Below are 13,154 nucleotides of genomic sequence, written 5' to 3'. Positions count from 1 at the left end.
TTGGTGCTCAGAGAGGCAGGGGGAACCTAGAAACCCCGTGGGAACCGCCTGTCCTCTGGCTGCCCTGGTCTGAGGCTCTGCTAACTTTCTCAGAGATGCTTCCCAAGGGTTCTGACGGGAACACTCCACCCAGCCTGCAGGATCCTGGGAGCTGATGTCCCTGCACCAAGTCAGGTATTGCCACACATACATACATCATCTGGTTCAATCTATACCTCCACCCCAGGATCCAGGTGGGTGCATTAACACTCAGAGAGGTAAAACAACTTGCTTAAGGTCACACAGCTCTGAAGAAGTGGGACCAAAACTTAACTCTTACTTGTGGCTCAGAGTGACCAGGATCTATCAATGTGTTTAAAGCAAGGCTGAGAATATTAAATAATTGTGCTTGTTCTAAATGTGTGCATAGTTGCTCAGTAGTGTCTCTCTGCGACCCCATGGACTGTAACCTGCTAGGCTCCTTTGTCCATGGAATTTCCCAGGCAAGAATACTGAAGTAGGTTGTCATGCCCTCTTCCAGGGAATCTTCCCAAGCCCAAGGACTGAACCCAAGTCTCCTGAGTCTCCTGCACTGGCAGGCGGATTCTTTACCACTGCGCCACGTGGCAAGCTGCTTGTTCTAAATACTTTGCATATATTCACTCATTTAATCCTTCCTAACAACTCAGAAGAAGGTATGACTTCTATTCTGACTTCACAGTGCATGAAACTGAGGCATTCAGGGCATGAATGACTTGCCCAAGTCCACATACCTAGCAAGACTCCCTAAATCAGGCTCCTGACCCAGCTTGAGCCCTACATCCGTGTCCTCATCTCAAACAAACCTCACTCATTGTCTTCACTCTGTTCCTGCCAAAGGACCTTTGCATTTGCTGCGCCCTCTGCCCCCAGTGCATTTCCCACTGGTCTTCACACAGCTTGCTCCTTCTTATTTGGGTCTGCTCCATTATCACCTCCTCTGAGAAGCCCTCCAGGTCGACCCTAAAGAAATGTTTCCTTGCCCCATCCCAGCTCTCATGCCACTGGGTTGTACCCTCTTCCCAGAACTACGGATTGATTTGTTCACACTGTGCGTTGCGTCTCCCCTCTGCAATATCAGTCTCTCAGGTCTGAATGGGTAAAAGAGCTCAGACCGTGCCAACCCTTTTCACAGAAATAGGGGAGCTTTCCACCTACTTAAAGTTCAGATAACAGAAGGCAGGCGTTCATCCATCCCTCTAGTCTGATCTCAGAACACCCCTTTCTGGCTCTCCTCTGTCTCCCCTCTCTCTTTGGGGTGTGAAATCCGAGTTCTGAGCAGCAAGAAGGGAAGCCATATCTGGGAAAGCAACAGAGCATGGAACACTCAGCGTCTGTCATCCCTGTAGGAGGCTGGACCCAGGAAACTGACAAGATTCCCAGCATGCTCTGCAGCCCCATCACCTGTCAAACTGCACAGGCAGATGGAATTCCCCCAGACTGCCTGGCGTGGGGGCTGCCTGCAAGGCTATAGCCAGTAGAGCCCACACTTCCTGCAGAGATCCCAGCCTCAGAGAATCCTACTTCTAGGCAGCCAGCGGGCACTCAAGAAATATAACAGAAACGAGGGAAGCCCAAGGAAGTCAGGTCATGGTCCTACCTCCTCTCTCACATGAGCCTTGGGGCTGAACTAGACTTTGTAAAACTTTCTGAAGAAATAGTCACACATGATTCAAAATGAAAATGTAAAAAAGTTAACAGTGAAAGGCTCACTCCTCCATCCCTTCTACCAAATCCCTGGTAAGTATTCATTACTCTTCCTTGATGCAAATGAAACAGTTACGAAAATATACTCTTACTTCTCTTTTAAAAAAAAAAAAAGAAAGAAAGAAAGGGGTTCTATATTATGTATATGAACCACACCTTTTTCCCCCCTCCCACACAAGACAGCTCTATATTTGTACACAGGAAGGTGTCTGTATACATGTCTGTGTATGTATGCACCTGTATACACACACACACACACACACACACACACACACATCTAATTAAGGGCTTTCTGTAATTTTCACCCAATTCTTCTGGAAAGAGGTATTTAGATTGGGGGTCAGGAGGGGTCATTTTTCAGCCCAGGCACAAATGGCTGGGCTGCTCCCTCCAGCTGATCAACCATGGACTCTGTCTGCATTAAACTCCAAGTAGGCAACAGGGGCCTGCTGCCTGGAAATAACATCTGCGGCTCCCGTTTTCATGACCATCTAGTCTACCAGATACTAGCAGAAATTCCATTCTAGAAAGAAACCGAGACTCAGAGGGGTAAAGTGACTAGCCCAAGGTCACACAGCCAGGAAGTGGAGCTGGCAGGGATCAAACACCATCTGCCCACTGTCAAAGCCAGTCTGCCCACTCACCTAGCCTTTCGTGGTCCTCAGTCCACACTCCGCTTCACAGCCCCGTAACAGAAGCAGGGGCCCAGAGGTCATGGCCTACGGTCAAGTTCCCAGCCCGGCAGGACTTGGGCAGTCAGGCGCTTCCGCCATCACTTCCCTGCGGTCAGCTCAGCCCGCAGCACGGCCTCCTGGTGCGCCCTGCCCGGGCGGACGCTGGGCGCGCAGCCTCTGCGGGGCCCGGGAGTCCGGGCGAGCTCGAGGAAGGTCGCCGAGCTCCCGCAAAGTGCTCCTCGGGCGCTGCCTCGCTTAATCCTCCCAGTTACTCATGGAGCGGGACCCACCTGAACCCATTTCACAGACGGGAGGCGCAGAGACCCGCGCAGCCGCCAAAGGTCACGCAGCCCGGCTCGTACCCAGCTGCCGCCGATTTCAAAACTTTCCTCCCCCGGCGCATCGCGAATCCATCGACTTTCAGGTGCGGGGCGCTCACAACAGCTGAGCGCGCCCGGGCGCTCGCTCTCCCGGGCGCCTGCTCTGCCCCCGGCGGGGGCAGCCAGGACCCTGCTCCCTCCCGGGTCTGCAGTCCCAGGCGAGGCTTCCCGGCCAACTCCGAGGGCGCCGGGGCACAGCGGCCCCGGCACTTACTCAGCATCGCCGTTGCCTGCAAAGCGGCCGGCGGGGAACCCATTTGAAGGAAGAGGAGACTGAGGCGCCCAGAGAGCCAGCTACTAGCCCAAGGTCACACAGAGCGGGGACCCAGAGCCGAGCGGCCGGCTGTGGGCTGGGAACCCCAGGGCCAGCCGGCCAGCGGTCCCCGCCCCTGTCCCCGCGCGCGCCCCCCGCGGGATACTCACAGCCGGTCTTGCCCTCCAGCTCCCGCACCTCCTCGGACGCGGAGTGGGCAGCGCCCATGGTGCCCGCGGCGGGGTGGGGTCCCGGGACGCTTGTCCGTCCCAGGCCCTGGGCTGGCGTCAGCTGCGCCGCGGCCGCACCGGCCTCGGGTCCAACACACCGGTCGGGACGCCAGGAACGGGCCTGAGCCGCGGGTTCCGCGTGGGGCGCGAGCGCAGCCTCTTATAGCGGCGGCGGGCGGAGCGCCACGGTCCTAGCGCGCGCCGGTTTCGCGCACGGCCGGGAGTGGGCAGCGCTCCGCCCCGGGCGGGGGACCCAGGTTCCTCAGTCCTTGCAGCCGCCGCCGTGCTCATCCCTTCTGCACCCGTGCCGGCCCTGGGAAGAAGCAGGTATGAGCAGAGTTGGGGTATACAGGTAGGAGGGATCAGAACGAATGGAGGTTCCACGCCCATGCCCACCCCCACCCCGGTTCCACTACACCTCCTCCCAATTCTCAGAAAGGAAACTCCCTGGGAACAGTGAAGAAGGACAGCGTTAATTAGCTCTACGGTGAACAGCAATAGAGATGATAATAATAACAATCCAGCTTGAATGCACATGGAGGGGGTGCTTTGCTTAGCTTATTCCAGGAGAGCCCAACATGATGAAGTGGACACACCCACAGACAACACTAACCAGCCCTAGCCGCTCAGCCTAGTAGCTTAGGGTGGGGACCTTCTCAAACTTGAGGGTCAGGGACTCAGGCAGCGCCCAGGAGGCTGCATTTCAACCTGTCAGAGAATGCAATCCTTCTGGGAGAAGCTCTGACTTAGGCTGGCTGTAGGGAGCTGGGTTTTGTTAACCAGGCTGGGTGACCCCAGCCAGTCCCACCAGCTGTCTAACTGTGACTCCTCCTCCTTAAGATGGGGATAATAATAGTTGATGAGAACCTCCATCAGAAGGGCCTGGCCTGGGCCACAGTGCAAAGGCAGTCGCCATGGAATCATGTCCACTTTACAACAAAGGAACTGGTTCTCAGAAAGGTCACACAGCCAGGGCAGAAATCAAAGTCAGCATATTCCCTGGTCTCAAGCCCAGACCACTGCGCTCCACGGTGCCTAAAGATGTGTGTTATTAGCATGTATTTGGGGACTGTCCTGGGTGCCAGGCTCTGTTGATAGTGCTGGCTGGGGGAGACTTGAGCAGGCCCACTTACATCTATGTCACAGGAGGCTGGGGAGGGGGTGCTCAAACCAACTGCTCATACCTGCAGACCACAGGTCCAAGCTGAGGGTCACAGCTCTTTCAGAGTAGAGGAGCTGTTCAGAGTCACCAAGGAGCTACCTGAAATCTACCAGAGCAGAGAATCAGCCCCCGCCTGGTTGAAAATCCGGCTCCCCTTCACACTCTTGTTACTCACAGAGCAGGGGCTGCACCTGGAATGTGCATTTGCAAAAGCTCGGCAGGGCTGAGATCTCGCCAAGCTGGGGAAATGTTGGCTGCGGGGCATCAGCTGGTCCAAGCAAACTGGAAAGTTGCCTGGGAGGCTGCACATCAGGTCAGAAGGAATTTAGAAACCGAGGCTGGCCTCTGGAATAGGAAAGGGGTCCCGGGGAACCTTGGGAATTACCCGAAGCTGCCGGACACAGTTTTGTTCTGACTTAAAATATCTGTTCCTGGAATTTTATTCTATTGAATTATCCAGTGATTTTATGCTGGGGCTTTTTGCTGGGGAGAGAGAAAACGATGTTCTCATGCATCTCCTCCCCTTGGCACGGCTGCTCTCAGAGCTGGTACAGTGCAGGTGGGTGGGGGTGAAAGCCCTGGAACAGTGCCCAGGGGCAGGGAGGGTCACATGGCTTTGCTCTGGCCCTTGGGTGATCGCCCAGAGACCCCCCAGTGTATGGGGTGAAGGGAGGTGGTCTTTATTCCATCACCCGTCTACACGGTCAACTTCATCTCAAGCCCCGCTGGCCACTGTCAGCTCCGAGACAAGCATTTGCACTGGTCCCTTCTGCCTGAAACGCCCCTCCCTTCCCTCCTCCCATGGCGGGGGCTCCTGAATCTCAGTATAATCATCACCTCCTTGGAGAGTCCTTCTAAGGGCCCCCATCCACTGTTCTGGGTCTACTGCCAAATATGCCACCTTCACCAGCCAGCAGGAGCTGGGAGGCTGGGCTGTGATGACCATGGGAAATTTATTCCTGATGGCAGGGCTTGGAGGAGTCAAGAACTCCGGGCACCAGGGAGGCGCACTGTGCAGGTTTGCTTGCTCATTCATTTATTCACTGCCCGTTTATCCAGGGCCTGCTGTGTATAGGGGCCTGCATGGGTCCTGGAGCCACAACCAGGAACAACTGGGAGCCTTACTTCTGCTCTTGAGAGTCATGGAGGAGTGGGAGACGGACACACAGGAGGTGACAATGCAGCGGGGTAAACAGGCCCCCGGAGATCGGGATTGATCCAGCCAGAATGGCCCTGGAGAGATTGTTATACCCTAAGCTGAGCTTTGGGGAATCTGTGACTGTCCCCAACTGTGCTCCCAAAGGGACATGTCAGAGGCACATACGGCTAGACAGGTTTGGGGGCCCTGCAGTCACCCACCCTCTGCCTGGGCTTTGCCTTGTTCTCTGGCCGTGATGCCCACACACCGCAGGCTCTCTGCACACAAGCCTGCTGCACTGCTCTGGGACGTCAGGCCTTTAATTCGATCCAGCTAATGGCGTCAGGGATCCAGGAGGCCTGGACTGCTGCAGGGGGTCTGGCTGGGCTGACTGGCTCTGTTGTCTGGAGCCCTGGAAGTGGGGGCGCCCCCTGTGGTGACCTTTATCCTCCCCCTCACTCAGCGTGACCTTCTTCAGAGGGCCAGGAAAACACTTTGGTCACCAGGCAACTGCTTCTCTTCTCCCAGAGGAGCTGATTAAAAACAGCGGCGGTGAGAACAACTGGTACCTGTGAGGCCATGCCGGGCAGCCGAGCCCAGGGATGGCGAAGGCCGTCCTCATTCACGTAAGTGAAGCAGACCATTGAACCACTTGTGGGCAAGTGGCTTTGCTCCCCGGGCCTCGGCTTCCTGTCTGTAGAGTGGGATGATAACGGTGCCATCTTACGATGCTTGCGTGGAGTCATACGTGTGAAGACTGCCTGACACAGGAAGTGGCATCCGGCAGGGTGCAGGTGAGCAGGCTCTGAGGAAGCAGAGGGGAAGCTAGCCTTTACAACCTTGTCGATTGCCCTCATGTATAAATACTCCCACCACAGTCGATTTCAAGCTACCAGTAACTGAACAATGGGCTTGCAAAACTCTTGAATGTTTAATCATTTGTTCTCACAAGCTGGTCTGAGATAACTCGGTACACCACTACACAATCGGCTGTTATGATTCATATGTTCATCTGTCCATTCATTCATTCATCCATCCATTCACTCATTCACTACTGAGTGCTGGGGATTCTGATACTAGAGCGAGGTCATTGGTCTCTGACCTCCCAGTCTGGAAGGAAAGAGATAGGAACAGACCTAGATCACTAGCGGGTATCCAACACATGCCCATTCTATTGATGGGAAAGCCAAGGTGTCCAGGATGGGTGGTAAACCAGAATCAGAGCACATGTATGAAACTGTGTAAACGGCTGTTCCCATAATTCACCTGTACTGCCCTCCTGTCCCTCTTATCACTTAGCTTGGGGGATCTCCCAAGGCTTGGCAATGTTCTGGGGGCAACAAAACACTTTTCTTAATTTGGGGACCACTGACCCTAAGAAAGCTACGGGGATTTCAAGAGCCATCTTGTTTGGCCTTTGACTTAGAGAACACCACACCTAAGTCACTTCAAACAAGGAAGGAAGTGGTGCTCTCATAAAATACGTCCAGGGAAGGAAACCCCAGAAATGGCTACACCAGCATCTCGACTCTGAAACAATTTTCCTCTTACCCTCATTTAAGTTCCTTACACTGGTCTCATATGTCTGGGCCTCTTTGTGAATGGAATGAGAGAAGAATCAACCCCAATTTGCATTTTGAATTAAAGTTGGCCTTTTGGTTATCTGTTAAACAATCCCTTCTCACCCAAGGCACCTTAATCTTTGAAGCTAACCTTGGGTGACAGTGCCCTGTAGGAGATGGATTCAGATCTGAGTTGCATCCGGGCCCTGCCACTCCCCAGGTAGAGTGTGGCCTCGGGTTGGTTCCTTTGCAGTGCTGAACCTTGATGTCCTCATCTGTATAATGGGTCCACAATCCCATCTCTATAAATAGGATTCAGCAAGGGGGTTTCAGGGCCGGGGTGGATCCACTGGGGGTGGATGCTGAGCAGGCCACCTTGGCGACCACGAACTTGACCAACCAGGCAGTACCACTGGCTGGGATCCTACCACCTGGCTCATCTCAGCACCTCCCCAGCCAAGGGGAGGGTGTGGGGGCAGGCACAGCCATCTCCGCCCTCTCTCCTTCCATCCTCTCACTCCTGGGGTGGCTGAAAGTACAAGCAAGACCCAACTGAGGGCCTGGGAGGTAGGGTGATAAATATATGCTGGGGTGCAGAGCCGGTGCAGTCGATAATTTGGAGCTGATGTGGGACAGGATGGAGCAGGTACCTCCCATCTGGGCCAGACGGAGGGCAGAGACAGGCTGGGGCGGACAGGGTTGAAGGTGGAGGTGAGAGGTAGGCCCAGGTGCCCCGCCCCACACCCTCCTCCCCAGGCTGTGCTGACTTGGCAGCACCCGGGGCGCTCCTGCTGACTGGGCACGCTTCCCAGATGTCCACCCGGCAGTGTCCTCAGGCTGCGGACAGCAGGGATGGGAACCGCATCCACCTCTACCCTTCGTGGAGAACGACGTGGATGTGAAGCAGAGACAGGCGGCTCCCCGGCTGTTCTTTGGAGACTCCTTAAGCAAAGGAGGCATCCCCTCTGCCCGAGAGATTCCAGGGCAGGGTCGGGGATGGCTGGGAGATAAAGGTGCTTTGGGGGCTTCTGGGTTCCTCGCTGCATGTAGTAGAAGCAGGTGAAAATCCTGGGCAGGATTGAGTGTTCTGACCTGGCGGAAGGGCTGCTGGGGGAAAAACACAGGGAGAAGGAGCCCAACAGAGGGAGCCAAGTTGGGGGCGGCTCCAGGAGGGATCAAAAGGCCCCTGGGAATTGACTAGCTCGATCCTTTCATTTTCACCAGGGAGGAAGCTCAGAGAGGTCAAGGTCACAGGGATCTAAGGCTCAAAGAGGGCGGGCGTGCAGAGAGGACCACGGGCCTCAAGCCCAACCTCCACATGTCACAGGGTGAGGGGAGGCCTGGGGATCCTGGGGAGGGGGCGGCCAGTGAAGACAGCAGGGAACTCACCTTTGTGGAGCCCCTGGGCTTCCGGTCAGCAGAACAGGAGAGCCCGTGCTGGGCGGGGGTTCAGGAGAGGGGCTTCTGGAAAAAGCCATCCTTCCCGGGGGAACTCGGTCACCCTGAGGGCAGGGCAGACGGTGGAGGCACAAGTGAGACAGAGCTGGGGCTGCCCTGAAACCCGTGGGGCTCAGATACTGCTGTGTGCACTCGGGGCTGAGGAGCCAGGACCCTCCAGAGGCTTAGGGTGAGGCCTCGGGGGTTGGCTGACCACAGAAGCCCCCTCCCCTGTCTCTGTCTTCATGCTCTACAGTCTGAGCCTTTATTTCCTGTTCAGGAAGGTGCAGCCAGAGGATGCATTGCTTTGGATCACCTTCTTGACATTCAAAAGTCAAGAGCAGAATTTTCTCGAGATGCAGAGATATAGATTTAGAAACAGCAACACAAGGCTACAGTCTCTCTGGGGAGGACTTGGGAGCTGCAGGGCGGCCCTGGCTGCTGGGGATTGGGCGGCCAAGAGACCAGGTACAGAATGAACCCGAGCGGCGTCCTCAGATGTGGCCGCACCTCTGAACCACCAATGTGTGTGCGTGTTTAGTTGTTCGGACTAAACAGTAGTGTCTGACTCTTTTGCAATCCTGTGGTCTGTAGCCCGCCAGGGTCCTCTGTCCATGGGATTTCCCAGGTAAGAATACTGAAGTAGGTACCCATTTCCTCTTCCAGGGGATCTTCCCGACCCAGGAATCGAACCCGTATCTCCTACAAGGGCAGGCTGGGTTCTTTACCTAGCCATGTGGGAAGTGTTGAAAACCCCTAATGCTCAAGCCACACCCCAGACCCCAATTAGAGCAAGCTGGGGATGGGGATCTGAATTGTAATCCCCCAGGTGATTCCAAGACCTTACCAAGTTGCAGGCGTACTGTCTCCACCCTAGCTGTGGTGACACACAGCTGGGGAGGTTACAGCCTGCAATCAGAATCCCTGGCGGGGAGGGGCGGTGCCCAGGTGTTGGTGTTTTTATAAAGAGTGGAGTATGATGAACCACATGGACAGGGCGCTGTGGCTCCTGGGCCACCTGGGCGCACAGGTGCGCCTATGTTACAGTGTTTTCTTGGAGAGTCCTGGTAGCATGACCTTCGGCTGAGACCCGTCGCTTGGCAGCTGTGCAGAAAGACGCAGCTCATTAACTCTGCATCCAGAGACGAGAACCTTGAGGGCTGTAACACCAGTGTACCCAGGGACGGCTCACAGGTGGCACCATGTTAGCCCTTCTCCAGGGCCGGTCACCTAACCTCCGCCTCTTTAACCCAGGGAACATCTGAGGCCTCCCAGGGAGAGCCGCTCTCCTTAGGGACAATTCTGGTTAAGGAAGCCTCAGGAACGCGGGAGAACATCAGGGTGCCCTTGGGCAAGTCACTCTCTGGCTTCAGTGTTTCCTTTGTTTTTTAAAAAGACTGACTCGCACTTTGCTCCTCCTTGAAGGAGGGGGGTGAATGTTTGGGGCTCTCTGAGGGTCAGGTGCAATGAGTTTTTAAAAGATGGTTTCTCCAGCCCCTCCTAGGTGTCAGAAGACAAAAACTGAACCTCAGAAAGGGGGAAACTGAGGCTTGGGGTGGGGGCTCAGTTTTGTGGAGCCAGGGAGCAAGGCCAACAACAGACGCAGCCACAAGAGCCCCCAAAGGCCCCCCAGTGGACACAACGTAAGAACCGCACAGTTTCACGCACACGCCTGGCGCGGTAGATGCAGAATGTATGCAGCAAACGCCCAGTCACATACCGCGCAGGACCGCCGGCAAGACGTAATTTTAAAGAGTATATTTTAAGTTGAAACTTCCCTTTTCTCTCTCCTCTCTAGTACTTCCACTGAAAGCTCACAGCTCTTGGCGGGGAGCCATAGTTTAACCTCAGTTTGACTTAATCTTTGTACTTTCTCTCTACCCAGAATTAATGAACTTCAGAAAAAGTCAGCGGTTACCTGCTGGGGCTTGGAGCAAGCTCTGGACTGGAGTCTTCCTTCCCTTAAACAGCAGGAGTTCCCACACTCGGGCGCAAATGCGAATCCCCCCGCGGTGGGCTGGGCTGGGGGCCTGGAGTCTGCACGTGTTAGAGGCCCCTCAGGTGCCAGTGAGGCCGGGGGTGGGGGGTGCCGGCAGGATGGAGGCACCTGAGCTCTCTCGCTGCCCAGGAAACATCTAAATACAAAGCGGCCAGGGACCACCGGCCTCCCCTGCTGACCTCTGCTCTCCGTCCCCAGTCTACTGGTCAGGTGGCCAGCGTGCAGCCAGCAGTGGGGTGGTGAGGTGGGAAAGTGACAGGTTAGATCAGCTTCTTGACATTCAAAAGTCAAGAACAAATCCCATCTTGGTAATCACCTGGCACCGTTCCAACACCTTCATTGAATTCCCCAGGCTCAGCGCATCCCTCTGGAAGGTGGCGGGGGTGGGCAGGGAGGCTGTTCTGGCAGCTGTTATCCCCTCACCACCCTCCAAGACGCTGCTGCTCTGCTCTGACGTCACCAGAAAACATCTCCCGTCAGGCCTAGGCAGCTATTCTTAGTCTGGAGAACACACCTCTGCCTGTTAGAAGTCTCTAGACTTGAGCAGGCTTTTTATAAATCACTTAGAAACTTGCAGCCTGCCAGGCGCTGGTTAAGTACTTCTTTCTTGTACGCAGGATGTTCGACTGTCTCAGGGGTGGGCGCACCCCGCCCCTCCCTCCCCCGGGAACCTTGCAGACAATGTCATTACATCAGCAGTGATCACTTCTAGCAACTGAACTTGCACGAAGCCCTTCGGTACTAGCAGCAAACAGCGGGTGTGTTCTGTGTGTGGAGCAGCATGTGAGTGATTTCAGGGTACAGAGCCACTGGAAGACCTTGTTCAAATCCTGCCTGCTGGTCATGTGACCAAGAGGAGTTCACTTTGCCTGTCTTTGCGTCTGGGGACCCAGGATGCTCACCATCGCAGGGGCGCTGGGCTGCTGTGAGGTGCTCCTACTGCTGGTGCTGCTCAGTCGTGTCTGACTCATTGCCGCCCCATGGACTGTAGGCCGCCAGGCTTCTCTGTCCGTGGGATTTTCCAGGCAAGAATACTGGAGTGGGGAGCCATGTCCTACACCAGGGAAATCTTCCCTCCCCAGGGGATCGAACCCGAGTCTCTGCATCTCCCTGCATTGGCAGGTGGATTCTTTCACTAGTGCCACCTGGGAAGACCAAAGTGAAGATGTCTAGACCTTAAACACCAAGTCTTGGAGCTAGGTGAGCCCTCAGGGATCTGCTGCTCCCGACGCGAAGATGAGTAACACGCTCCATGGAGCTCCTCATCTCTCTGCCAGCCCAGTGGAAACAGAGACCCTGCTGCAGGCTATATGACCAGCCCACGCTGGTTAGTAACAGAAGCCTCTCTGGAACTTGAGTCTGGGCCACTGCAAAGCAAGGTCAGTTATGAGGCTCTGCTGCCCCCTAGGGCCTGGGGGGAATCAGACACCACTGCGGGGTTCCCAGCCTCTCTGAACCTGTAACCAAAGGAAAATCAGTGCCACTCTGTCCCCTGTCCCCTGGGGGAGCCATCCTCCTCCACCATGTGGTTCTTTCCCCTTTGAGATCTGGAGTGCCCTGTCGCTGAGCCTCAGTTTCTTCATCTGTAAAGCGGGTTGATAACAGCGTCCACTCTGCAGAGTGGCACGAGGACTAAATGATGTGGCTTTTCTGAAGGCACAGTCCCCCGCCTTCTCCTCTTGGCCCCATCAGGTGGGGGGGGCATCGTCAGCCTCCTGGATGGGGCAGTCCCCCAGCCCTCACCCCGCAACACCAACTGATCTGCGAGATGTGCTCAGGCTGGGAACATTCTTTTCCTGGATCTCCTCACAGACCTCTGGGTGTCCTCTCTGGCACAGATCCTCTGGGGACTCGTACTGTTCTGCTGTTAGGTTGTGTGACTGTCTCCCTGGATAGACGCTGAGGCTTGGTGATGACCTCGCAGGAGCAGGTGTCCGGGGAGTCAGAAGGATGCTGTCTCTGTCTGCTCCCCTCACCCCAGCCCCACAGGCATTACGGCGCAATCCACCCAGCTTGGTGAGGCTCCATCTGGGGACTTATCCAGGTGTTTCCCACATTTTTTCACATCTGCGAGGGACACCACCCTTGGCTGAACTCACTGCACGGCCAGCGCCTCCTGCCGGCTCCAGGAGGGAGTGCGGAGCAAAGAATGCACAGAGACACGAGCCCCAGGGTCTCTTCCAGGCCCCTCCAGCCTGGCAGGTTCCATTTATCAAGGGGGCTCCTCACTCCATTTCTGACCTGATGAAAGTGAGTGAAAGAAGGGGTGAGCCCTTCATCCAACAATCAGGACTCAGCAGACCCCTCCCGAGACGGGAGGCAGTCCTCATTTCCTTGTCTGCACTTCCCTGACACAGGGTGGGAGACCACACAGCCGGTTTCCTTCCTAAGTGCCCCCTGATTCATCCCATGAGACCACTGTCTCCTCCTCGTGCCTCCCATAGCCACCGATGGGGAGATGGCAGGGCACTCCCAAAGCCCAGGGAGACACAGCCGGCCCTGGTCCTCGGGGCTGTGGGGACAAGGTACTGAGTGTCAGTTCCCTGAGTCATTTACTGGAGCCAAGAAAGGGCAGGTTTGCTCAGCAAACATGA

At 55.7% G+C, this 13,154-nt stretch overlaps 1 protein-coding gene across 4 annotated transcripts in view; it reads right to left on the bottom strand.

Annotated features, from left to right (window-relative positions):
• TESC (tescalcin) overlaps positions 1-3,417 on the bottom strand; it is a 64,389-nt gene extending 60,972 nt beyond the window's left edge. For 2 of the 4 annotated variants that reach the window (XM_070769599.1, XM_070769602.1), the window contains exon 1: positions 3,203-3,412. In XM_070769599.1, the coding sequence (XP_070625700.1) occupies positions 3,203-3,260 (58 nt within the window). In that variant the 5' untranslated portion in view covers positions 3,261-3,412. Of the gene's footprint in view, positions 1-3,202 lie in introns of all 4 variants that reach the window. The other 2 variants (XM_070769601.1, XM_070769600.1) reach the window with 2 other exon arrangements.
• Between the last annotated feature and the right edge of the window lie 9,737 nt (positions 3,418-13,154).

The sequence above is a fragment of the Bos indicus genome, chromosome 17 (assembly GCF_029378745.1).
Source record: "Bos indicus isolate NIAB-ARS_2022 breed Sahiwal x Tharparkar chromosome 17, NIAB-ARS_B.indTharparkar_mat_pri_1.0, whole genome shotgun sequence".
Lineage (NCBI taxonomy): Eukaryota > Metazoa > Chordata > Mammalia > Artiodactyla > Bovidae > Bos > Bos indicus.
This window is presented reverse-complemented; position numbering and strand designations above follow the sequence as displayed.